The sequence below is a fragment of the Symphalangus syndactylus genome, chromosome 1 (assembly GCF_028878055.3).
Source record: "Symphalangus syndactylus isolate Jambi chromosome 1, NHGRI_mSymSyn1-v2.1_pri, whole genome shotgun sequence".
In the NCBI taxonomy this organism is placed as follows: Eukaryota; Metazoa; Chordata; class Mammalia; order Primates; family Hylobatidae; genus Symphalangus; species Symphalangus syndactylus.
Window position 1 is genome coordinate 110,321,842 of NC_072423.2, and position 24,605 is coordinate 110,346,446.

The 24,605-nt window shown below is 53.2% G+C and overlaps 1 protein-coding gene and 1 long non-coding RNA gene across 16 annotated transcripts in view; one reads left to right on the top strand and one right to left on the bottom strand.

Moving 5' to 3' along the window:
* Positions 1 to 24,605, bottom strand: part of HEMK1 (HemK methyltransferase family member 1) — a 37,566-nt gene that overhangs the window by 9,641 nt on the left and 3,320 nt on the right. For 4 of the 15 annotated variants that reach the window (XM_063636301.1, XM_063636315.1, XM_063636318.1 and 1 more), the window contains 7 exons: positions 20,227 to 20,361; positions 19,839 to 19,903; positions 19,537 to 19,586; positions 18,481 to 18,586; positions 17,467 to 17,562; positions 17,177 to 17,290; positions 16,731 to 17,025 (listed from right to left, as the gene is read on the bottom strand). In XM_063636301.1, coding sequence (XP_063492371.1) covers positions 16,989 to 17,025; positions 17,177 to 17,290; positions 17,467 to 17,562; positions 18,481 to 18,586; positions 19,537 to 19,586; positions 19,839 to 19,903; positions 20,227 to 20,361 — 603 coding nt within the window. In that variant the 3' untranslated portion in view covers positions 16,731 to 16,988. Of the gene's footprint in view, positions 1 to 8,288; positions 10,737 to 12,458; positions 12,605 to 12,793; positions 15,753 to 15,777; positions 15,797 to 16,730; positions 17,026 to 17,176; positions 17,291 to 17,385; positions 17,563 to 18,480; positions 18,587 to 19,536; positions 19,587 to 19,838; positions 19,904 to 20,226; positions 20,362 to 24,605 lie in introns of those variants that run through there. The other 11 variants (XR_008657322.2, XR_010120040.1, XR_008657332.2 and 8 more) reach the window with 11 other exon arrangements.
* On the top strand, positions 6,303 to 8,262 carry LOC134736209 (uncharacterized). Its single transcript, XR_010120072.1, has 2 exons — positions 6,303 to 6,443; positions 6,753 to 8,262. It is a non-coding gene; the product is annotated as an uncharacterized lncRNA (long non-coding RNA).

Sequence of the window (24,605 nt, forward strand, 5' to 3'; positions counted from 1 at the left end):
TTGGCCTCCCCGAGTAGCTGGGACTACAGGCACCCGCCACCACACCTGGCTAATTTTTGTATTTTTTATAGAGATAGGGTTTCGCCACATTGCTCAGGCTGGTCTTGAACTCCTGAGCTCAAGTGATCCACCCATTTCAGACTCCCAAAGTGCTGAGATTACAGGCGTTAGCCACCACACCCAGCCTAAAAAGTTATTTTTAAAATAATCAAAATCACTTAGTAAAATTGAGGCAAAACTATAAGTTATAATCATATTTAAATTAAGATTTAAAACTAAAATTTTACTTAACTTTTTGAAATTGTTATTAAATATTGCTAAATGTTTTTATAAAAAGAAATCTTAGCAGAGTGCGGTGGCTCACACTCCCAAAGTGGGAGGATTACTTGAGTCCATGAGTTCGAGACCAACCTGGGCAACATAGTGAGACCCTTTCTCTACAAAAAATATTTTAAAAATTAGCCACACATGGCGGTGCATGTCTGTAGTTCAGCTACTTGGGAGGCTGAGGTGAAAGGATCACTTGAGCCCAGGATTCCGAGGCTGCAGTGAGCCACGATTGTGCCACTACACTCCAGCCTGGGTGACAGAGCAAAACTCTTCTCAAAAAGAAAGAGAGAGAAGAAAAGAAATCCTCACTATTCACAGTCAAATTCTCTGTGAAGGCTAAAGTAGTGTTTGCCCTGCAGTTAGCAAAAGCACAACCTCCATGCATTGCCCTAGAACCTGAACGGTGCTATCATGAGAGTGGATGTTTGGGTTTGTCTCACACTGCATCAGCACTGAGTGTCAAATCCCAGTGATGGGAATGCACATGAACTCTTTAATCAATTTATTGGAAATTGATCTCTTGTATGTTTGTGATACACTCTAAGGAACAGGCCGCAGGCAGATTAGAAGAGAGTGGTAACAGACAAAGCATAATTTCCAGTAAGTGATATTGGAGCAATTTGGAGGGAAAAAAAAAAGTGCAATGTCTACCTCACACCTTCCACCATAAATTCTAGATGGACCAAATATTAAACATTAAAAATGAAATTCTAAGAGTCCTTTAGAGCACCTGCCCTGGAGTCCCAGCAGTATCAATCCTAGGTGTGGAAACCTCTTCCTTTGCTTGGCTCCCCTGCGTTGTTTGCAGGACAGGTCTGGAGGAAAGAGAGTCACCCCAGAAATACATTGATGCCTATATAGTGTTGTCTCTCCATCTTGGGTTTTTCCTTCAGAAACGACTCTGAGACAAGCATCCAAATGCAAATAGATTATTTGGGAAGTAATGCCAAGAAGCACCAGTAAGGTATTGAGAGACAATTCCCCATGGTTCTCTCCTATTTCTGCACACTTGCCAGTAGAGGCACTGGTTGCCCTTGTTCTAAACAATCTTTACAAGGGTGATTATTATAGTGAGTAGCCTTAGAAGATAGAGGTAGTATCTCCCTCCAGGGCAAAAGGCAGATTTGTTTATTGTCCCATATACTAAAGATAACATCTCCCACCTGGGCAGGTTTGCTTGCAGCTTATTATAAAAGATGTGGGTCCCCTAAATTCAGCATGCCGTTTCTCCACTGTAGTGCAACCCAATGCTTATGCAGGCATCACCGGGCCATCATCACATCACTCTGTGGGAACTGCGGTTCAGGGAAGTGGTGCAAGAAAATGCTTTTACTCTGTCTACTGCTGTTACTGTAAACAATAATCTGTTGTCTGTTTCTGAACCCAGAGTTCTGTGCCTTCTGCCATGATCCTTGAGAATATGATAGACTAACTTGTTTGCTTGAAAGTCAGATAAGCCGGGCGTGGTGGCTCACGCCTGTAATCCCAGCACTTTGGGAGGCCGAGGTGGGCAGATCATGAGCTCAAGAGATTGAGACCATCTTGGCCAACATGGTGAAACCCCGTTTCTACTAAAAATACAAAATAGCTGGGCGCGGTGGTGCGTGCCTGTAGTCCCAGTACTTGGGAGGCTGAGGCAGGAGAATCACTTGTACCTGAGAGGCAGAGGTTGCAGTGAGCCGAGATCGCGCCACTGCACTCCAGCCTGGCAACAGAGCGAGACTCTGTCTCAAAAAAAAAAAAAAGAAAGTCGGATAAAATCTCAGCCTTCACACTTACTGATATAAAATGGGAGAGGGTGTGAGACAGGGAAGGAAAGGAAGCCAAAGGAGGTAGGTGGGTTAATGAGTGGGTTCCTTCTGTAGGCAACTGAGGCTCAATCTTCAGTTGAGAGCTGGCAGGAAACACAAGCCACGGTTGTCCCACCCAAGGGGTGAGGGAACTGGGCATGTGTCTACCAACTCTCTGTCTTCCTTGGTTTCAGGCTGCTCCAGGGGATTAGCTCTCAGGCACTTTTGGTTACTTACCCACCTGGCCTCTGCAGCAGAGAAAACCTCAGCACACCACTGCAACTACTCTGTGGGAACTTGAGCGAGAGGGGATGTGAGCTGCTTGGACCCCACCAGACTGTGATGGGGGCCTGCCTGAATAGTGCCCATTCCTGGTGCCTGGCACAGTGCCAGCAGATGGTGACTGAATGCATTCCCCAGGGCCTAAGGATAAGGGTCTATTTGCCTGCCTGTATCCTCCACCAGACCATGAACTCCTTATGAGTAGGGACCATGTCAATTTTTCTTTGGTACCATAGTATGACAGTGTAGTCCTGGCAATCAGCTCACTGAAGGTCTGTTGCATGAATGAAAGATGAAAAAAAAAAAGCCTCTAAAATAAACAAAAAATCAGAGTCAGCCAGAACTAGACCGAACCATTTTTAAGTAGAAAAGGGCCATCTATCCAAAATCAATAGCAAGTGCACTCAACAGGGAGGGACCAGAGGCACCCCAAGTGAGAAACAATATACAAATGCTCTAGTCATTACAGTTTTTCAATATTGTATTGAAGGTCTCAGCCAAGCTATTAAACAAGGAAAATAAATAAGAGCCATAAGTATTAGAAAGGAAAAGACAGGCAGGTTGTGGTGGCTCATGCCTGTAATCCCAGCACTTTGGGAGGCCGAGGTGGGCAGATCACTTGAGGTCAGGAGTTCGAGACCAGCCTGGCCAACATGGCAAAACCCCGTCTCTACTGAAAATACAAAAAAAAAAATTAGCCTGGCATGGTGGTGGACGCCTGTAATCCCAGCTACTCGGGAGGCTGAGCCAAGAGAATCGCTTGAAACTGGGAGATCACGCCACTGCACTCCAGTCTGGGCAACAGAGTGGCACTCTGTCTCAAAAAAAAAAAGAAAGAAAGAAAGGAAAAGACAAATTTATCATTGCCATTATTTTCAGTGGTAAAATGTCAATGTGGAAAATCCAAGAGAAGCAACAACAAGCACATCTTGTAAGATAAACCAAAAAGGTGTCCAGTTATAATATAAACCCCTATAAATTAATGGCTTGCCCATGAAGCAGCAAGAACCAGTTAGGCCATCTCTCTGTATAATACATAACAAGAAAAACTGTAACATCTGAGACTAGATAAGCAGGAAAGTGAACCTTCCATGAGGGGCATGGCCCTGGTGCAGCCACAGTAAGAAGAAATGAGAAGGGGGGAGCTGAAAGCCACCTTCCACTTGGCTGTGAGTTGTATTCTCCTGTCCACCCTTAGCCCACCAAATCTTCTCCGGGGCCCCTGAGTCAGGTGCACAGGCAGGGTCCTAATGTCCTTCCCTAAACTAGCCCTCTGCACTAGGGGCTGGACGCAAGCTGGCTGTCCCAGAGTGTGGAGTGTCTGTGTTCTTTCCCTACAGCAAAGCCAAGGGCATTAGTATAGCTATGGGCAAGGTTCCTAAGCCAGGCCTGAGGCTCCCATCGGGAGTGGGAGTGGGTGGTGAGAGAATGAGGGGACAGCCAGATAATGAGAGGGTTCAGAGCTCATGGGGTAAAGGCAGCCTCTCTGGCCCCTCCTCAAGACCAAGTGGAAGGGAAGAGCTCTGCAAACTGGCAGAGAACTTGGTCTGGGGCCATGTAGTGGAGGGGCAACACCCCAAAGACCTGAGACTCCTCTACAATTTGTCTGGCCCCCACCCCTCACCCTGCCAAATACAGGCACAGGCCTGGCACCCACTTGATGGTGCTCAGAGTACAGAGGAGTAAATAAAAGCTGGAATAGCAAACTCCACAGGGCCAGCTTTGCCTGGGGCACAGTGCTCCAGGTCTCCCCCCACAGCCAGCAGCCTCCTCTGCCCTTGGAGGGCGCACAGGACCTTATTGGGCCTTCGGAGGAGAAGTAGGGTTTGGGGCAGGTGGGGACTCTGGCAGAGGCTCTGTTTCCTCTTCCAGCTCCAGGGCCCACCCCACTGTGACGGGCAGAGTCTGAAGGGCTGGGCTGGCCTGGGTGTGGCCCCAACTACGAAGATCCTCCACCCAGAGTCTCAGGCTCTAGGGATCAATTTTTGGCTTTTGTAGGGAAGTAAACAGGAGGTGGGAATGAGGGGACAGATGCTGGAGGGAGGCTGGCAACAGGTGAAAGTTCCAGAGGGTCAGAGAAAGTAGAAGCATTTGAGTAAAATTTAGAAGGCTGAATTTTATTCAAGGAATCAGGGAGGGAGGGTGGCAGGGAGAATGAGTTCCAGGTGCCCAGCACAGCTAAGCAAAGCACCGGTATTGGAAATCCTGGGGTTGGTTAGTGAAAGTTGGGAGGAGCCTGTGGTTAGTTCCCAGGCGGGTTTGCTGGGAGAATCACCAGCCTCCATTTCCCAGAGGTCAACGGAGTGTGGTTCTCAGGGGGTGCCAAGCTCCAAGCATGAAGCCAAAAAGGTCAGGGATGTGGATAAGGTCTGGTTCATTTCCCTTCCAGACCTGCCTCACCTTGCTGTGTGACACTGGGCAAGTCATGGGCCCTCTCTGAGCTTTGGCCCTCTTTTCTTTTCTTTTTTTTTTTTTGAGACAGAGTCTCGCTCTGTCATCCAGGCTGGAGTGTAGTGGTGCAATCTCCACTCACTGCAAGCTCCGCCTCCCTGGTTCACACCATTCTTCTGCCTCAGCCTCCCGAGTAGCTGGGATTACAGGAGCCTGCCACCACGCCCGGCTAATTTTTTGTATTTTTAGTAGAGACGGGGTTTCACTGTGTCAGTCAGGATGGTCTCGATCTCCTGACCTCATGATCCACCCGACTCAGCCTCCCAAAGTGCTAGGATTACAGGCGTGAGCCACCACGCCTGGCCCCATCTTTGGCCCTCTTTTCTATGACATGGGGTAGTGTTTGAGCTTACATGGGCTGTGTGCTCCCATGACTTGGAGGCAGTGGTGGGGCCTCTGAGGCAGAGTAACACCACACACACACACACACACACACACACACACGTGCGCGCATGCAACCCTGACATGGTTTCCAGAGCCTGGAGCTCCCCCATTCAAGGGAGGCCCTGCGTGGACACCTATGATTATGGACATGGACCCAGTTGGCCAGGTGCAGTGGCTCACAGGACCCAGTGCTCAAGGCCCACGCCCATGAACATACACGTACATGTGGGTGCCTGTGCAGGGGTGTGTGAGTCTCTTTTTTTTTTTTTTTCTTTTTTTTTTTGAGACGGAGTCTCGCTCTGTCACCCAGGCTGGAGTGCAGTGGCGCGATCTTGGCTCACTGCAAGCGCCGCCTCCCGGGTTCACGCCATTCTCCTGCCTCAGCCTCTCCGAGTAGCTGGGACTACAGGCGCCCGCCACCACGCCCGGCTAATTTTTTGTATTTTTAGTAGAGACGGGGTTTCACCGTGGTCTCGATCTCCTGACCTTGTGATCCGCCCGCCTCGGCCTCCCAAAGTGCTGGGATTACAAGCGTGAGCCACCGCGCCCGGCCGGGTGTGTGAGTCTCTATGCTGTGTACATGTGATGTGGCTTGGCTTCCCCAGAGCCTAATGCTTCCCACGGCTCCCAACTGCTGACCAGAAAAATCGTAAGGACCCAGCTACTCATGCGGAGCCTGTCAGGAGGAGTCTATGTGCAAGTCCATGAGTTCTGCAAGGGCAGGGCCCCACCTAAACCATCCAACCTCCTGGGCCTGGCTTACAGTTGGTGCCTAATAAATGACTGTGCAGGAATGATGGGCCTGCAGGTAAGACAGGTGAGACAGGCCAGATGACAGCCTCAGTTACCCCTTTCCCAACTTTGGGAAGGTGGTCTCAGCCCTCAGCAATCCTGGGACCCCTCACAGAGGCTGTTGGCAAGAAAGGACTTGTCCCAGATGCTGTGTCCTCGCCTGACCTTGTATTCTGCCCCACCCAGTGGCCCTAAGGGAGGCTGAGGTACTGAGCTCTTGGCTGTGACTAAGCGGAAGGAAGACAGAAAGGAGGGGTGATACTGGGGCCCTAAGGTTTTGCTTCTCATTTCTCTCTTTCCAAAGCACAGTCAGTTCCCAGAAATGAAGGTACTCAGAAACAGTGAAACTCCGGGCTTTCAGGGGCACAGGGTTCCCCAGTCTTTCCACCCTTGGAGGCACCACCAAGGGCCTGGGTAAGTCCCTAGCCCATGTCTACTCTCAGGGATGGAGTACTTGGGGCATCCACACTGGAGCCAGGTGGGGCTCCCAAGGACCTTTCAGGAGCATGTGGCCCAGATTTGTTTGCTGTGACAGATGCTGGGTGGGAGGTGCCAGGAGCCTCAGGCTATGGGGGCTGGAGCAGTTGGGGCAGACCTCCGGGAAGGGAATGGTCACGTGGGGCATCAAGTGCCCCAGATGCCCCACCCCACAGGAGTTCCTTTTCTTTTCTTCTTCCTTCCTTTCACTCTTCCTCTTTTTTTTTCTTTTTTTTTTTGAAACAGAGTCTTGCTGTCGCCCACGCTAGAGGATAGTGACGTGATCTCAGCTCACTGCAACCTCCGCCTTCCGGATTCAAGAAATTCTCCTGCCTCAGCCTCCCGAGTAGCTGGAATTACAGGCATGAGCCACCACGCCCGGCTAATTCTTGTATTTTTAGTAGAGACAGGGTTTCACCATGTTGGCCAGGCTGGTCTTGAACTTCTGACCTCGGGTGATCTGCCCACTTCAGCCTCCCAAAGTGCTGGGATTACAAGCATGAGCCACCCTGCACAGCCTTTCTCTCTTTCTTGCTTCCTCCTCCCTTCATCCTTTTCTTTCATTTTTAAAACATTTTTAAAATTATTATTATTTTTAAATTTTTTTTTTGAGATGGAGTCTAGCTCTGTCGCCCAGGCTGGAGTGCAGCGGCGTGATCTCGGCTCACTGCAATCTTTGCCTCCCAGGTTCAAGAGATTCTCCTGCTTCAGCCTCCCGACTAGCTGGGATTACAGGTGTCCGCCACCACACCCAGCTAATTTTTGTATTTTTAGTAGATGGGGTTTCACTGTGTTGGCCAGGCTGGTCTTGAACTCCTGACCTTGTGATCCTTGGCCTCCCAAAGTGCTGGGATTACAAACATGAGCTACTGTGCCCGGCCTATTATTATTATTTTTGAGACAGAGTTTCGCTCTTGTTGCCTGAGCAGGAGTGCAATGGCGTGATCTTGGCTCACTGCAACCTCTGCTTCTCAGCTTCAAGTGATTCTCCTGCCTCAGCCTCTCGAGTAGCTGGGATTACAGGCGTGAGCCACCACACCCAGCTAATTTTTGTATTTTTAGTACAGACGGGTTTTCACCATGTTGGCCAGGCTGGCCTCGAACTCCTGACCTCAAGTGATCTGCCTGCCTCAGGCTCCCAAAGTGCTGGGATTACAGGCGTGAGCCACCGTGCCTGGCCTAAAATTATTTTTTTAGAGACAGGGTCTGACTCTGATGTCCAGGCTGGAGTGCAGTGGGGCAATTATAGCTCACTGCTGTCTTAAACTCTTGGGCTCAAGTAATCCTCCTGCCTCAGCCTCCCGAGTAGGTGGGACCACAGGCATGTGCCATCATACCCAGCTCATATTTTTAATTATTGAAAAAAACCCACAATTTTAAAAACTACACACAGACTCAAATGGGTACAGCACCAAATTATGACACATTAGAATCCTTCCCATGTGCTCAGAGAACAGGGTTTGTGCTGAGCTTTAAATAAGGCTTCTCTTGCTGTCTCTGTCAATCAAAGAGACTGCAAGGTGGGCTTCAGACACAGTGCTAGCATTTGTAAACAATTATCTGTGAGAATCAGAGGTCACTTTGTCCTGTGCTACCAAAATCAAACACTGAAAGAAAATGGACATTGAGACCAACATAAGACTACAGCTACCATCCCAGCCTCCAGTTCAAACATTTGTGTTCATTGCTGTTTGCCTTGATGGACTGTATGCTAAGAAAGAATTTGCACTTGCAAAATACATTTATGCTAACAAGATGCTCATTTTATCTTTTTAAAAATATGTATTTCAGTTGCACATGAAATGTACTTTGAAAGAATGAGCTCCAAAGTTCTGGGGGGCTGAGACAGGCGGGCTGAGTGAAATGATGAAGAAACAGTGGCTTTCAGTGCGGGCCAAGAGAGTAGTGAGCAATGGTCAGTTCTTGAGCTGTGGAGTGCCTTCAACAAGGGTTTTTAGACACATCCATCTGGTGCCTCATCCCAGAACCTCACAGGCCTAGGGACCTGAAATGCTCCCCGTGACAAGGCAAACTTCATGCTGAGACGGACTCAACTTTCAGTCTGGAATTGGGCTGGGTGTCGGTCGGTCCACGCCACCCATATCCGGAGTACATCAGAGTCTGGGTTCACTGGCAGCCGCTTTCGCTGCCCTCTCCCGCCCCACATCTAGCACTCTGCCTGGCCCCTTTGCTGTGGGCGTGAAAATCTGGCGCCCGGGCTGACAGGGAGAGAGCTCAGTCTGCGTCTGCTGCTTTCTGTTTGATTCATCACTTTCCCCTTCACCCTGAAGCCCACGTTGGCTGTGGGGCACCTCACCGGCTTCTGAGGCCCCTCTGGGGGGTTGAGGCCCTGGGCTGCATTTGACCTCTGCAGCCTGCTCATGCCTCTCCTGGCTGGGATGTCAGAAGACTAGGTTCAAACTCCAGCATGGTCAGTTGCTGGTTAAGCCACAGTCCCTTCATCCGTACAGTGGGCCAAGGAAGGGATCCCTGATGTGCCAACAGATGGATTTATGACAAAGTGTGTGCAGCACCTGGCACTAGTTTACACACTGCAGATGCCCGGTACTGTTGTTGCCAGCACTCAGGTCTAGGAGAGTGGTCTTCCCAACTCTACCTCAAGGGTTGCCTTTGGACTGTGTCCCCACATGGTCACATTTGCATCTCCAGATGTCCCGATGCTGCCTCTCAGATATTCTGAAGGCATCCTACACTGTCAAGCTCCCCGACTGTCCCCCCCAGCACCCCAGTCTCCAACTCAGCGTGGCCCCATTTCCCCCAGGTCCCAATCAGAGCCCTGGGCCCATTGTGGTCCTGGCCATCCCACACCTAAACCCTCAGCAATTGTTGTGAGTCAGTTCTGTTCCAGAATATCTGATGCCACTGCTACAGACCCCAGCCGCCTCCAGACCCTGGACAGTTGCAGCCTCCTGCCCCAGCCCCTTTTTCCTGGCAGCCAGAAAGAGCAGCCTCAATGCCTCTCTAACCCTAACTCAGCTCAAAAAGCTCTTTAGGCCCCTGGTCCCCAGAAATGCATTCAGAGCTCAGCCAAGGGCACCCCCCAGCACCACCTCACCCCTACACATCCCTACCCGCACGTCTGCAGAACTCCAGGCTTTTGTCCAGACTGTCCCTACTGCCTGGTATATTCCTGTCCTATCCGCCCCTCCTCAAGTCTGGTGTGACGACTAAGGCCTCCAGCTCCAGGTCACTCAGCCTGTGCCAGAATCACAGCTCAGCCAGCACATGAGCAAGTTTCTTAGCCCCTGTTTGTTTCCTTGTCAGTATAACGAGAGGGTTCACAGCCTCCATCTCTGAGGATGTCATGAAGGTTGAGTAAGATAATCCTGGAAGTACTTGGCACAGGATGCACCATATTCTATAGGACCCTCCACTTGGTATCATCTCCCTGGTGCCTGACACAAAGTAGGTCTTGAGAGACAGAGGCCCTGGCCCTATACCTCAGGAGATGCACCCAGGGGCAGCTGCAGGTCTTCTAGAAAGCCCTCTAGGGACAGCCCTGGAAACCCCTGCTTCTGCTCCAAGGGTCCACGAGCCCAGGTAACTTCTGTGCTAAGCTCTGTAGGGGACAGCCCAGGACCTAGTTATGCTGGCCTCAGCGTCTGTGATATTCAAATGGGCACCAATGGCAGCTTCATCCTCCCTTCCAGTCCAGCTATGCAACCTGACCTGTAACTGCACCCTGCTGAGCCTTGGTGTCCTCAACTTTATAATGTGGGGACAATTAAAAACCCCATGTGTTGGGAGGCCAAGGCGGGTGGATCACAAGGTCAGGAGATCGAGACCATCCTGGCTAACACAGTGAAACCCTGTCTCTACTAAAAATACAAAAAAAAAAAATTAGCTGGGCGAGGTGGCGGGCGCCTGTAGTCCCAGCTACTCGGGAGGCTGAGGCAGGAGAATGGCGTGAACCCGGGGGGGGGGGGGGGGCGGAGCCTGCAGTGAGCCGAGATCGCGCCACTGCACTCCAGCCTGGGTGACAGCGAGACTGTCTCAAAAAAAAAAACAAAAAAAAAACCCATGTGCCAGCCCTGGCAACATAGCGAGACCCCGTTTCCATAAAAAAAAAAAAAATTAAAAATTAGCCAGGCAGGGTTGTTCGCACCTGTAGTCCTAGTTTGCTTTGCTTGGTCACGTAGCTCAGCCTCACACTGACTTCCAGGAACAGCAGAGGGACTTGGCCGCCTCTCCAGGTAGGCAGGCCTGTTCCTGGAAAGCAAGGTGGGGTGGGGGTCTTCAGGTGGCAAAGGAAGGACTGGCAGCTGGGAGCCAGAGAAGAGACCTGGCTCGTGCCCCAGCCCTGCTCCTGTCCTCCTAAGCCTCAATTTCCTCATCTGTAGCACAGAGATCTCTGTGAGCGCTTTAGGCACCAACAGTCTGCTCCCCGGGCTCAGTAGGGGATATCTGATCCCACCATTTCCCCAGCTACATGCCCCAGAAGAGGGCCGCAGACCTAGTACAAGAGGGATCAATAAGGTGACATCCTCTGCTCTGAGAGGTAGAGTGTTTGGGGAAGACCCCAGCCCCTGGGAAGGGGGCCACTTAGCCAGGCCTGCCTACCATGGGGCATGGCTACTCTAAGCTGTCTCACCCTCCCCCTTTAGGCATAGCTGCGGCAGGTGGAGGTCAGCCCAGTTCAGGGCTTTCAGTGAGGCTGAGGTAGGCTTCCCTGCCTTTCCCACTTTGTGAGCTGTAAAATTGGCCTTTCCTGACCATTTTCCTGCAGGACTGCTGTATGTGTGAGAGGTAGTCTTTGGAAGAAAAGGGGCCCCTAGAATTTGAAGCTTCTGATTCCTGGTTATGAGGCCAAAGATCCCAAAGGTCCTTCCAGACACCTCAGGAGGGCCCTGGGGGGACAGAGGCTGGGGGCTGTACAGCCAGTTACCTCAGAGGGGAAGGCACCCACTCATTCCGCAAGCAAGGGAAATCCTGCTCTCCTCCCACAGCTACCAGAGCTTCAGATGGGACCCAGATCTGTCCACACACCCAGGGGCTACAGTTGGCCTAATGTGCCTCTTAACTGCCCATAAATCTGGCCCAGAGGGCTTTATGGGCCAGAATCCCTGGGTTTAGTAGCTGCATGGACAGCCATATGAGCAACACCTAATTAACTTAATTAACTAACCCCAGGCCTTTGGAAGCAATGGGAGATGAGAGCATCATACTGGGAGTCAGGAGTCAAGTGCTGTGTTACTTCAAGTAAGCCCCATCCCTCTCTGGGAAAAAAGATCAGGGATTGAATGTAAGTCTTGCCATGATCCACCCCTTCCAGTATAAACAGGCCCTCCTGGCTTCATCCAAAGCGTATCCAGGTGATTTGGGGCCAAGCTGACCCTTGAACCCAGGTGTCCATGCTCTCTGTCCCCCAGCTTCTCAGCTCTGAAACCCAGCATGAGGCCCATGTCTGGCCTCCCAGTAGCTCTCCATGTGGCTCCTGCAATAGGACTGGCTTCAGGAGCCCCAAGCCTTGGCTGGGTGGGATGGTGTCTCCAGAGTCCTTTAGTACCCCTGGAGAGGGAGGTCCTAGTCCCAGCCTGGACAGGGACAGGGCTGAGGGTACCAGTTGGCCAATTCAGTTTTAGGGACCAGGAGGTTGAGAACCCCAGGGATAGCCCCACTCCACCATAGGAACAGAATGGTGACACAGCTCTCTGCTCAGGCCTATGGCTTACATGGAGGGGCCAGGCCCATTAGCTCAAAGTCAGGGGCTGCTGTGCTCATTTCACAGATGCAGTACCTGCAACCCAGAGAGTACAGGGCTCCTGCTTATCCTCACACACCCAAGGGGTGCTGGGCCAGTCACATAACTCCACAGGAGAGCAGAACAGGCTTGGTCCCAGTCTCTGAGGTCCTCTCTGGACCCAGTCTCTGGAGATGGGCCATGGAGGCCAGCCTTGCACTCTCTCCCCACATCCCAGTCCCATTCCTCACCCACTCCCTTCTGGAACCCATGCTGGTCAGTCTTCCAGTCTTCTCACTCTGGGAAAGGGCCACCTCTCTCCAAATATGAGTAAAAAAAGGGGGGCCTGGGCAGTTTAGGTCTGAAGGTTGAGGAAGAGTTCTCCTGGCCACATCACCTATCAGAAGAGAGGTGGTTAAGGCAATTTATCATGACTCTCAAAATTCTTCCAGCCTCTGCCCATTTCCACATTGCAATTCCAAAGCCACTTCAATCAGTAGGCGTGTGTTACAGCAGCACTCTAATTTGGGCACCACAATCTATATTCATTTCCCATGGCTGCTGTAACAAATTATCACACATTTAGTGGCTGAAAAACAACACAAATTTATGATCTTACTATTCTGGAGGTCAGCAATCTGAAATCAGTTTCACAGGGCTTAAAATCAAGGTATTGGCAGGACTGCATTCTTCTTGAGGCCCCAGAGGAGAAGAGGCTGTCTGCATTCCTTGGCTCATGGCTCTTCCTCCAGCAATTGCATCACTCTGACCTCTGCTTCCATTGTTACATACATTTTCTTCCGTCACTCTGACACTCCTGCCTCCTTTACAGAGGGCCTTGTGATTATACTCAGTTTACCTGAAAAATCCAGGATACTCTTTCCAAGATCCTTAATCACATCTGCAAAGTCCATTTTGCTATGTGAAGGTAATATAGTCACATATTAAGGTTTAGGTAATTAAGATACTGCCATTTTGGGGGGGGTCACTGTTCAGCCTACCAGAGCAGGGGTAGAGTTGCTTTGACAGTCCCAAATCCAGTTCAGGGGGCTTGTCCAGGGCAGAAGGTCATGAAGAGGAGATCAGGTCACTGTCCTAGCAAGGACTCTGGCTGGGGGCTGGCTGAAGCCAAGAGCTCCAGGAAACCTGGCGCCTGCTCCTACTGCCGCCAAGGACAGCCTGTTCTCCTGGCGTGGCTGTCGCGCAGAGATCAGGTGCACTTGAGTCTTCAAAGTGGCCATCGCTCAACTTGAATGGCTGCCTGGGTTGGGCCGAAGGCCAGGTCCTCATGGCTTCCCATCCCTAATAACCGGAATACATGGGCCGCCAGGTCAGATGTGGGCCACATGGAAAGTCCCAGCTCTATTCTAGAAAATGCATGTACCATCAGCTTACTGGTAGACATTTACTGAACTTGGGTATGCCAGATCCACAGGGGACCCCAGAGATGAGGGGGATAAGAAGGTTTCTGAAGGCATGGTACAGAAGGTGCCAGCAGAGGTATGGGCTAGGAGAGGCAGGGAGAGCACAGAGCAGGCATCCTAAAGGAGGCAGCATTTGTGTTGGAGCTTGAAGAAGTGGATTGTTTGCACTGCCTGGACAAAGGGAAGGTGTGTGTTCAGGGCATCGAGAGTGCTGCAAAAAGGCTGAAGCCCAGGGCAGTAGAGAAGAGAATCCATTAAGAAGGAGCCGATGAAGAAAAAAAGAGAGAAAAGAATCAAAGGTGGATAGGGAAAGACATGCTGCCCCACAGAGGTTAAAGGGGTTCTCACCTCAAGCCAGCAGTTCTCAAACCTTGTCAGCAGTGGAGCCCTTTGTTCTGATGGCAGCCTACTCAGAGAACTGATGGGGCCTTGGGAGGGGCCCCCAGGGCTTTTCCCACAGTTGTCCTCCCCCACCTCTTCAGAACTGGATTCCATAGGACACAAGAGAACACACTTAGGTCATGGGGAGCCAGCTAAGTGTTTGGGGCAGGGATTGGGAGCAGCCAATGGCCCAGGGTCCAGGTGGGGGTAAAGGAGCAAAAAAGAGTGTATTTCTTGCATTTAGTGGGTTGGGAGCATATTTCAATAAGGCAGCTGTATGAGACACATGGAGAAACCCACTGACAACTGGGAAAAGCATCCAATTGTGAGACAAGGCCTCAGTTTCCCCAACTATCAGAAGAGGAGTTAGAATTACTCTCCCAGAGTACATCAAACAGGGACTCCTACACTCCTGTCTATGCTCTGGGCTCTGGCTGAAGGAGGCTGCATGGGCAGTGGGCACATCTCTCAAGACCTCAGGGGCTTGCACAGCCTGGACTCCATCAGCTCCATGTCCTCCTCCCATTCTGCCTGCAAGTGCTCCTTGACTTATGCTGGTGGTGGTGGGGAGGCAGTTCGAGTCTCTGGCTTTGGCCTCAGGAGCAAGGGAGGGAATAGGGCAAGTGAGCCTGGCTTTCCCTGAGCTGGAGCCACTGGCTGCCCTGGCCTGGGACTCAAGACACTGGGGCCATAGTAAGGAGGGGCTGAGGGGAGATGTGGGCTGCCAGGCTACAAGCCTGCTGGCTCCATCTCTAGACAACAGTGAGGAGTCAAGAGCCCAAGACTGAAACTCCTGCCTTCCCTTCTTTCCAGATTGTCTTGTACCCCTGCCTGCCTTATGTTGGTCCCAAGCATCAGATGGACGCCTGAGGGCACTGGGTCCTTCCTCCCTGTGTCTGCCCTCTGAGGAAGGCAAGGAAAAATGCCACAGTGTGCCAAGCCAAGCACATTCCACGGGCTCCTCACATGCATCTGGGCTCAACGTCCAGGGCCCAATCAAGCCGGTAGCTGCAGGCTTGAGGCCCCGCCTGCCAGTCCTCTTGGCTTGGACCTTTTCCTCAGCAGAGTCAAGCTGCACATTTTTCCGGGCAGGAAGTTGTGCCCAAGGCCGGCTCCTGCTTGTGGCCCCAGCTGCCCCAACACTGTCACTCTCCAACACTGCACTCTCTTCTGGTGCAACATCCACAAGCTCACCAAGGCCCTTCCTCAGGAATGGGCCTGAGGCCAGGAGGGTGAGACCATCAGGGAAGCCAGGACTGGCTGAGGTGTGGGTGGTGACAGACTGCTCCGAGGTCAGGGCAGCTGCCCTGAGATGCTGCTGAAGACAGCAAGAGCCAAAGGGCACAGGGAGGAAGACAGAAAGGGCAATACTGGTGAGGACCTTAGCAGGCAAATGTCTGTGAGCACAGGGGACTAAGGAAGTGGGGAGCCTTGCCCTGGTTGTGCACCCCCTTCGCCCTCCCCACCCAGGTTCCTTCTGGAGCAGCCTCCTCAAAGGAAGCCAGGGGCAGCTCAGGGTCCATACAGTTGGGGCTGGGCACGGGGCAGGACACTGGGGCGCTGGGAGCTGCAGTGTGACCTCTACCAAATGTGTCCTCCAGCCATAGTGCAGGGCAACACTTAGGCTGGGTATGACTCCAGCAATATAGGCTCCCCAAAGGGAGGGATCTAACTTACTGTCTCCACTTGGCCACTGTCATGGGACCTCAGGCAGTCCATACCTTCTCTTGTTCTCCCTGCCTGGAGAATGGACATTCAGATGCCAGCATGCACATTCCACTTGGCTAAGAGTAAAGAGGCTGCCACTTGGCGTTGGCCTTGGACTCAGAAGAGCCAGCTTCTCATAGGGAAAGGAGCTGCCCAAGGTCCCACTGCAGGACACAGCCCTGGAACTCAGCTCTCCCGGCTGCAGCAGAGGATGCTGCCTATCGGACCATACTGCCCATCAGACCATACTGCCAGGCCCTGGGAAGAGCCAGGGTGGCAGGGGGCAGTCTAGTGGAATGAGCCAGCCTGGTTTGCCATGTTCCTTAGGGCCCACCCTGATGCAGGCTCACATCACCAGCACTCACCAACCTAGAGATTTCCTGTCGCTGTTGACAGGAAGGCTGGATCTGCAGGCCTCCTGGTGGCCATGAGTCTGCACAGACCAGAGCTGGGGTGGAGGCCACAACCCTGTGCCCAGTATCTCAGCTTCTCACTCTCCCCAGCCCCAACCAGGGACATATGGGTTATTTGAAACCCCAGGGGGTCAACTCAGGAGGGATGTTTTAGCTAAAAGCTATGGGGATAAAAAGGAAACACCCCTCACTGGCTCAAGCCTTCAGTTAAATGAACGTGGATGTGTGACCCAGGAACTGTGCAGCAAGGAGCTCCAAGCCCTCCCCTCCAGAAAGCAGGTAGTCATCCTTGAGCCGAAACGCAGATGAGCTTCCTGCGCTCAAGCCAGGCTTGGCCAGGGAATTGTGTACGCACGCACCCAGGGCAGTGGCAGACTAATCAATCCCTGGGAGTGAGCTGCTCTACGCCAGGCCCCATGGTATCCAAGGCCAGGAGTGAGGACTCACGTGCCTTCCTCCACACTGCACCCCCACACCCCTACCAAGCAGGGGACTGACAGCCAGCCCTGCTGGGGCAGAAGGAAACTCTTGCCCCAGTTCTACCTGGGAGTAAGGGGTCAGGGGACCTGCAAGTAATGTACAAAACATTAGGTCACCATTTGTTAGTCTCTCAATACTTTACTGGCCATATCCCCCAATACCCCCACAGCAATTTCACCAACACAGAGCAACTGCCCTCAGCCACTCTGAGGGGATGGAGCCTATCCAGGTGTCCTAGAAATATCCTAGAAATGCAGAGCATGGGGAAATCACAGAACCTTGGGAAATGCCATAAGCACCTGGGCTCTGGAAAGTGCCATCCACCTCCCTCTGGTCAGGCTGGCGGCACTGACAAGGCATCCACAGGGCAGCCACGCTATGGCCCAGACCTCCGGATATGCAGGAACCGGGGCCTGAGGAGACAGGGACAGGGGCTGGTTACCACCTGGGCCTCGGGGAATGAACAGGGAGTGGGAACAGCACACTCTCTTGACAGCCAGGGCTGAGGATGGCCCCAGTGGAAAGACCAGCAAGCTAAAGGGCTAAAGGGGGCTAGGATCTTACCTCCCACAGAAGTCCCTGCGCACAGCCACAAGATTAAGGTACAGGTCAGGCCGGCTCTGAAGCCAGCTGCTAACAAGCTCCGGGTGCCTTGGGTCCACTTCTAAGAAGATACTACTACATGGAGGAGAAATGGGTGGGCTCAGCAGGACAGGTCTGGGGCCTGCCCTTCTGGGCTGCTTGGGCTGGTGAGGTGAGGGTCCTGTGCTCACCTCTGCCAGGGCCTGCCCAGTACACATTAGGAGCAGAGGAGCCTGCTGGAGACAGACCTAGAAGACCCATCCCATTCATACCCAGAGTCCTTCAGGAGCCGGGGTGCCAGGGCCAGAATGTGGGTAATGATGTCCATGCCCTCCTCCCCACCATCCAGGGCCGCGGGGTCTTCATAGCTGAAAGAGAAAGCAGTGGGAAGTGACAGCCTGAGGAAGGGGTATCTGAAATGCATGGAGGGCATGGGCAGGGCCTCCATGAATGGGGCCCTGTGGAACTTACACTGTGGGCTGAAGGGCAAATCTGAGGACCCAGAGAAGGAGGGCCCCAAATGGGTGGCAGCTCCTCCTCCCTTCCTCCCATGGGTAGCACCCTACCAGGCAGCGCCAGGCATGCTTGCTGAATCCCACTGGCTGATGGCCTCTCCTGATGCACTGACTCATGTCAGGGCATGAGTGTCTCCCCACAAGGCTGCTCCTCTTCTTGGTCTGGGAGATCTGGGGCTAGCCCTGACCAATCCTGAGAGCCCAGAAAGGGAGAGCCAATACCCCAACCCCATCCAACATGACTGCTGCCCCATCCAGGACTCCTGGGCTGCCCCTGGTTCTCAGCCCCTGTGTAAGAGCAGGATGGTCTGGCACAAAGCTAGCCTGGGGCCAGCTTTTAGTGCCGGCTTTCCCACTGAGCCCCCATGTGACCATAGAAAAGACACCTTCCCTCTCTGGGCCTCAGTATTCTATAAAATGATGCGCCCATCTACTGAGCACTCTGTATGAGCCCTCCACTGTGTTTGATGCTTTCAAGTCGTCACTGAGTCCTCCCATGGCCCTGCAGAGCACTACCTCTCTTTTTCCAGAGGCAGGAAACAGGCCCAGAGAGGTTCGGTGGCTGTCCGGTAGTTTTAGTAGGAAGTAAGGAAGTAGGAAGGTAGAAGCTGAATCTAGGTAGGACTGTGAGCTCTAGAGTGCGTCCACTTAACACCACTGCCCATTTCAGCACCAACTCCCCTGTCCCTCCAAATGGTGTGGTCCTCGAGGGCAGACTAATCCCGTTAGGCCTTTTGAGGCCTGGCCTCCCTGGCCCACCCTGCTTAGCACCTGCGGATCTCGGGGGCCAGCTGCTCCATGTCCTGGTGGAAGATGTAGGGAGGGTTGCTGACGACCAGGTCCACGGGGCCCCAGGGCAGGTATGTCCAGCTCCTTTCTGTCGTCAACGAAGAGGACACACAGTAGGGACTAACCCATTGGGAGGTAAAGGATGGTAGCTCCACCTGCCACCATGTCCCTCTCATCATGCCACATCTTGGGCCTGCCTCTGGATCTGACAAGCCAGACTTGCAAATTAGTGCCCAGGGTCCCCAGCTGGCAGCCTGGTGGGAATGTGCATGCTTTAACATGGCAGCCCTTCATTCCAAGACATAGAGTGTCCTTGCCAAAAATCCTCCTTATTATGCAAGACTCTGTTCAAGTGCCACTTCCAGGGTGTCCTCCCTGATTGCCTAGACAGAAAAGAGCCTTTCTCTTCCGTAGCTCCACTAGCCTTATAGCCAACACGGACTGAGAGTACAATGGGGGGTAGGCCTGGCCTCATCAACCAATTCCTGATGGCTCTGACTACTGGTTTCACCCTGTGCCAGGTGCTACACCAAGTATATCACACTCCATGGAGGGGGCACATGAGGCTCAAGGATTCCACGGGTAAGGCAATGGAGCCAGAACTGGAGTTGGAGGCCTGGAGACACTGTAAAGGCTATGGCTGAGCTGTGCAGTGCCTGGACCACTTCTTCCCCTGCCAGGCAGGGGGAAAGGGGCACTCAAGTATTTTGGTCCTGAAGGCATTATTTTAAGCTTTTGCTTATCTGTTGCCAACAAGCAAGCCCGTAACTCATTGGTTATGAGGAATTCAGAAGTTCTCTGTGGCTGGTCCCTTATGGGTCAGGTCAGCCTAGGAGGCAAAAGCAACTTGTCTGTCCTCAGCCAAGGCTTCGTTTGAGCTGCCACAAACGTGCACACACACATGTGTATGTGTGCGTATTGTGTGTGGCTGTGTGGCTGTTGGGGGAAGCTCTCCCTCCATCTCCGCAGAGTGCCTCATCCACCCAGCAGCACCTGTATCTAGTCTCCCTATCTCAAGGAACATGCAGGGGAGGGTACCTGAGGTCATGTCGAGGTGGATGATCCAAATCCTGTCCTGCAACCGAAGCCTAGACAGACAGGGAGAAAGGGGTGGGCACGGGGGCAGACCCCTACCCTTCGCTACAAGAATGAGGTCTTGTAGTCAACCCTTCTTGGACTGGCAAGATACTCACTGCCCACTACCCATTCAGAACCCCGTGGGACCCATGCCAGGCTACCCCACTGCTTCCTCCTTCTTGGGAGTAGAAATCAGACACTGGTGAGTTTGAAACCTGAAAAGGAGTCAAGATCAGGCCCCAAAGTGCAAGTCCCCCACCTACCTCTGAGCATTCTCATGGGTCAGAGAGATAGCAGCTTCCCCCTTATCCACAGCAATGACTCGGCTCTGTCCCAAGAACAAACAGAGGATATGTGGAAGGCGATGCTGAGAGATGCTGGGAGATACTGGGCCTGGGGGACCCTCCTCCAACCCCCCACCAGAAGAGAAGGGAAATACCCAACAGCCTTTTCTTCTTGGCCAAAGTCTAGCCAGATGGATGTGGTAGGCGTTAAGAGTCTGTGAACCACAGTGGGCTAGGGGCAGCCCTGTCCTCCCTCATCTAGCTGCTTCCCCTCAAGCGCTCCTAGCAGAGGGACGTGGGGGAAGCACTAATGGGAGGGACAGTGAGTGTCAGTCGCAGTCTATCCAGAGTGGGTGGAGGGGCTCACCTGGGGGAGCTGGCTCAGCAGGCTGAGGGAGATGGCTCCCGATCCACAGCCCACCTCCAGAATGAGGGGGCTGCCTGGGGATCCCACAGCATGGGACCTCTGGGCCACCTCTTCCAGCACCCACTCAACCAGTTCCTGTGAAGCAGAGGGATCTGGATCAGAGTTGGTGCCAACGTGGCTCCTGGGGATCTTGGTACAGAGGCCTAAGCAGTTACCTTTGTGAACATAGGAAGGGGAGGCAGCCAAAGCCAGACTGACCTTCATGTCAGCTGGGCCATGGCCAAGTCACCCTGCCCCTCCAGGCCTCAGCTTCCCCAACTGTACACCTGAGCCCAGTTGAGGATAGCCCACCTCGTGGGGATGTGGTGGGGATTAAATGCACTAATCCATACCTGTTTCATGTTAAGTGTTCAATCAACCCCAGCTAAGCCCTTTACAGACATCCTCCCATTCTGTGCTTACAGAAATGCTAAGAACTGGCTGGGCACGGTGGCTCACGCCTGTCATCCCAACACTTTCTGAAGCTGAGGTGGGCAGATCACTTGAGTTCGGAGTTTGAGACCAGCCCAGCCAACATGGTGAAACTCTGTCTCTGCTAAAAGTGTGAAAATTTGCCAGGCATGGGCATGGTGGCGGATGTCTCTAGTCGCAGCTACTCAGGAGGCTGAGGTGGGAGGGAGAATTGCTTGAGCCCGGGAGGTAGAAGTTGCGGTGGATCAGGATTGCGCCACTGCACTCCAGCCTGGGAGACAGAGCAACACTCCATCTCAAAAAAAAAAAAAGCTAAGAACCATATCTGATAGTTTCTGGCCACTCCCTCTGGCCTGACCCTGCTCCCAGAGCTTTTCTTGTATTAATCTGTTAAATCCTCACAAGTGTCCCATGAGGAAACTGAGGCCTGGGGTCAAGGCCCCACCTGAGCCTGGCCTGTGGTTCATGGTGGCCAAGAATCAGGAGCTGGTGTGTCCCCAGCCTCCTCACAGAGCTGGGCTTGAGAGGCCCCCAGGGAGGCTCCTAGGCCAAAGGGACAGGGAATTCCCTCCTTTGGAGCAGATGGGCCATGGGGGGACATGGTCCTGACTAAGGACCTGAGGGCTGTGGCATACACAGGCATAGGTCAACAGGCATGGGTGCAGAGGGAGGTGCCTGACTGCACTGTACCTGCCCTGGCAGCAGGAGGACATCTTCAGACGCTGTCACTTTGGAAACAAGAGGGTTTCAAGCCTTGCCTACCCAGCCACTGCCTGCAAAGATTATGCCTGTAAACCAACATAGGGTAGGGGTAAAGGGTGGAGGGCTCCTGCCGTCCAATGGCCAAAATTTTTCTAACCAGCAGTGGATTGAGACACCTGAGTAGCCAGGCATGGGACTAGGAAAGGGCAGTGTAGCCCCTTCTCAAAGGCATCCCTTTGAATGTGGGCAGAGAAGCCCCCCAGAAGGTCAGGACTCCTGGGACCCCAGGTCTAAGGAAAGACTGGCTCAGGGAGCTGGGGATGGTAGGCAGCAAGTGGGTGCTTCCCTGATCTGAAAAGAGGACCACCTTTTCCAGAAAGCCTTCTTCAAGCCTGGGCCAGGCTCTACCACGGCTTTCCCCACCCTGAGCCTAAGGTCTAGCCTAAGGATGGGGTGTGCCTTTCCCACCAGACGCCATAATAGGGAGACCTGAGGTCTGACTCATTGCAGTGTGTCCCACACTGGCAGGGTTTGGCCCACAGACAAACCTCTTGGCTACTTTGGCTACTTTCTTTTTTTTTTTTTTTTTTTTGAGACAGAGTTTCTCTCTTGTTGCCCAGGCTGGAGTACAATGGCGCGATCTTGGCTCACTGCAACCTCCGCCTCCCAGGTTCAAGCGATTCGCCTGTCTCAGCCTTCCCGAGTAGCTGGGATTACAGGCATGCACCACCGTGCCTGGCTAATCTTGTATTTTTAGTAGGGACAAGGTTTCTCTATGTTGGTCAGGCTGGTCTCAAACTCCCGACCTCAGGTGATCCACCCGTCTCGGCCTCCCAAAGTGCTGGGATTACAGGTGTAAGCCACAGCGCCCGGCCCCCTTGGCTACTTTCTAAGTGCTAGGCAAGCTCTCTGTGGCACCACCCTCTGCGTCTCACACCCCCAGGTCTCCCCCACACCCCAATGCCATCAGCCAGGCCCAATGGAGCAGAGGGCTCCAGATCACTCACACCCATTTTCCACATAAGTTCCCCAGTACTGGGTTCCAAAAAGCATCTCACCCTTCCAACCCCAACCCCAACAACAATGTTCACCCACCTGAGGGTGGCAAGTCCAAAGCAGGCAGAACTTGGCCAGCAGGTCCAACCCTCCCTGTTCCAAGCCTCTTCTGCACCAAACAAATGATTGCCTGTGGGTGATGGGGCCCAGCTCCAGCAGGAGAGGGTGTGTATTCACTAGCTCTCACCAGCCCTGTGCCAGGCACTATTGGAGACCACTAGGGTACTTGTGGCAAGCTGAGCCTGCAAGGTTGGGACAGGTGCAGAGTGAGCAGTATAGGGCTGTGGCTGAGAGCCTGTGGTCTCAGTGGTGAGGCCACACGCTGAGAGGTTGGCAGGGTGACCAAGACTTGTCAGGTGTGTAAGCCTCTCTTGGTTTCCTGGCCATAGACAGACCTACTCTGGCTGGAGAATGACCCCTCAGCCAGCCACACTGGCCAGCCACCTCACAGAAATACTCAAAGACCTCAAAGACACACATCACGTATGTGGATGGCCACCTTGGGGAGGGTGAGAAGCTGAGAGACTAAGCCCCTGCCACCGCTAGTGGCCTCTTGCTTGTCATAACACTCCAGAGCACAGGAAACTCATCTTGGTTGTAGAGCCACCTGGGGCAGGGGTAGACAACAGCCCGAGGAGTCCAGAAACTTTCTCTTCTCCGCCTGGTGAAGAGACTCCCTCAGCCTAACGCTGGTGGCTCTTTTGGGGAGACTAAAAGCCATGCTGGTCACAGGCTCAGGGCACCCCCTCCAGGTGAATATGGGAAGAATCCAAGAACAGGGTGAGGTGCAGATGCATGCGAGAAGGAGGTGAGGGGCAGGCAGTTGTTGGCTTTGCCTAGAACTGCTGCCCCAACATGGACTCCATACCCCATCAAGAGGTTGGCCCAAGGCCTGGGCAGAACCTGAGTGCCCATGAGTACCCTCTATTAGGATGGCATCCATGGTGGGGCAGACCCAGGGAGGTGGCATTGCCTCCTTCAAGCCAATCACAGACAAAACACTGAGCCTCCCACAACCTGTACAGCCTCACAGCAGGCTGGGTGAGAATGGCTCACACCCCCAGCCCTGAGTTTCCTACTGTATTCACTGCCAGGCCAGGGGCTGAACCACCTTCTCACCCTTAGGGAAAATCCAACTCACTGGGTCACATGCCTCCTGCAAGTTTGCACTTCAGACTCCCCCTTCATCAGAAACCATCCCCTGCACCCATTCTCACTACTCCCTGCCACAGGCCACGTCCTCTTGAGTTCTTGGTAAGGCATCCCCCAATGTGGCTTTACATTGGGGCGAACCTGATGAGTTCTCAGAAATGTCTGCACAGCAAGGTGAGCACCTGGCCTCCCAATCGCAGCATCTCCCCTCACCCCACCCCTTGCAATAGAGCTGCTCTCTTGGCCCAGACCCATCCAAGAATCAGGGGGCCACATGGGAGCCAAAGTCCACGCTTGATACTCAGAACCCTGGCACATATGGCTGGTGCCAGGTCAGCTCTGAAGGAACTCAAAGGTCACCATGCCCTGACCCTGGGCAGCCGGAGACAGCAAATGATCTCTTCGCCAGAGATCACATGTTTTCAGGAGCCACAGGTAAGCCTCCCAAAGCCTGCAGGTGGCAGGCCACACCTTGCTCTGGGTCTCCATGCTGTGTCCTAGGTCATGCCAATCCCAGATGGGGCAGCCCCATGTGAGGGATGGGGCTCTGACCTGGGAGTCAGGAAGTCCAAGTGCTGCCCCCATGCTCCCTTCCTTGACAGCCTTGACTTCAGCAAGGCCTCAGATTCCCTACTGTCCCTGCCCTGACACTGGGCAGTGAAGCAATGACCTGGCCTCCCAACCACATGATATGGAGGGGAGAAGGGTCAGAGAGTTTCTTGGCTAGGGGACAGAAGCTGGGAAAGTGAAGGAAGGGTTTGGGGCCCCCTGGCCACAGCAGGGGAATGGAAACTAACCTTTCCCAGAAAGGTTTGTGTGCCTGGGTCTTTCTAGAAACACTCCTTCTCAGAACCTGGCACCCTCTGGCTTGCCCACCAGCTCTCACCCAGCTCCACTCCCTGGTCTGCGCCCTCTGGCTCCCAGCTCTGTCATCTACAAGGTCAGAGGGGAGTCCAAGAAGGGCCATAGAAAGCGTCTCTTCCAGGACCAGGGTGCCT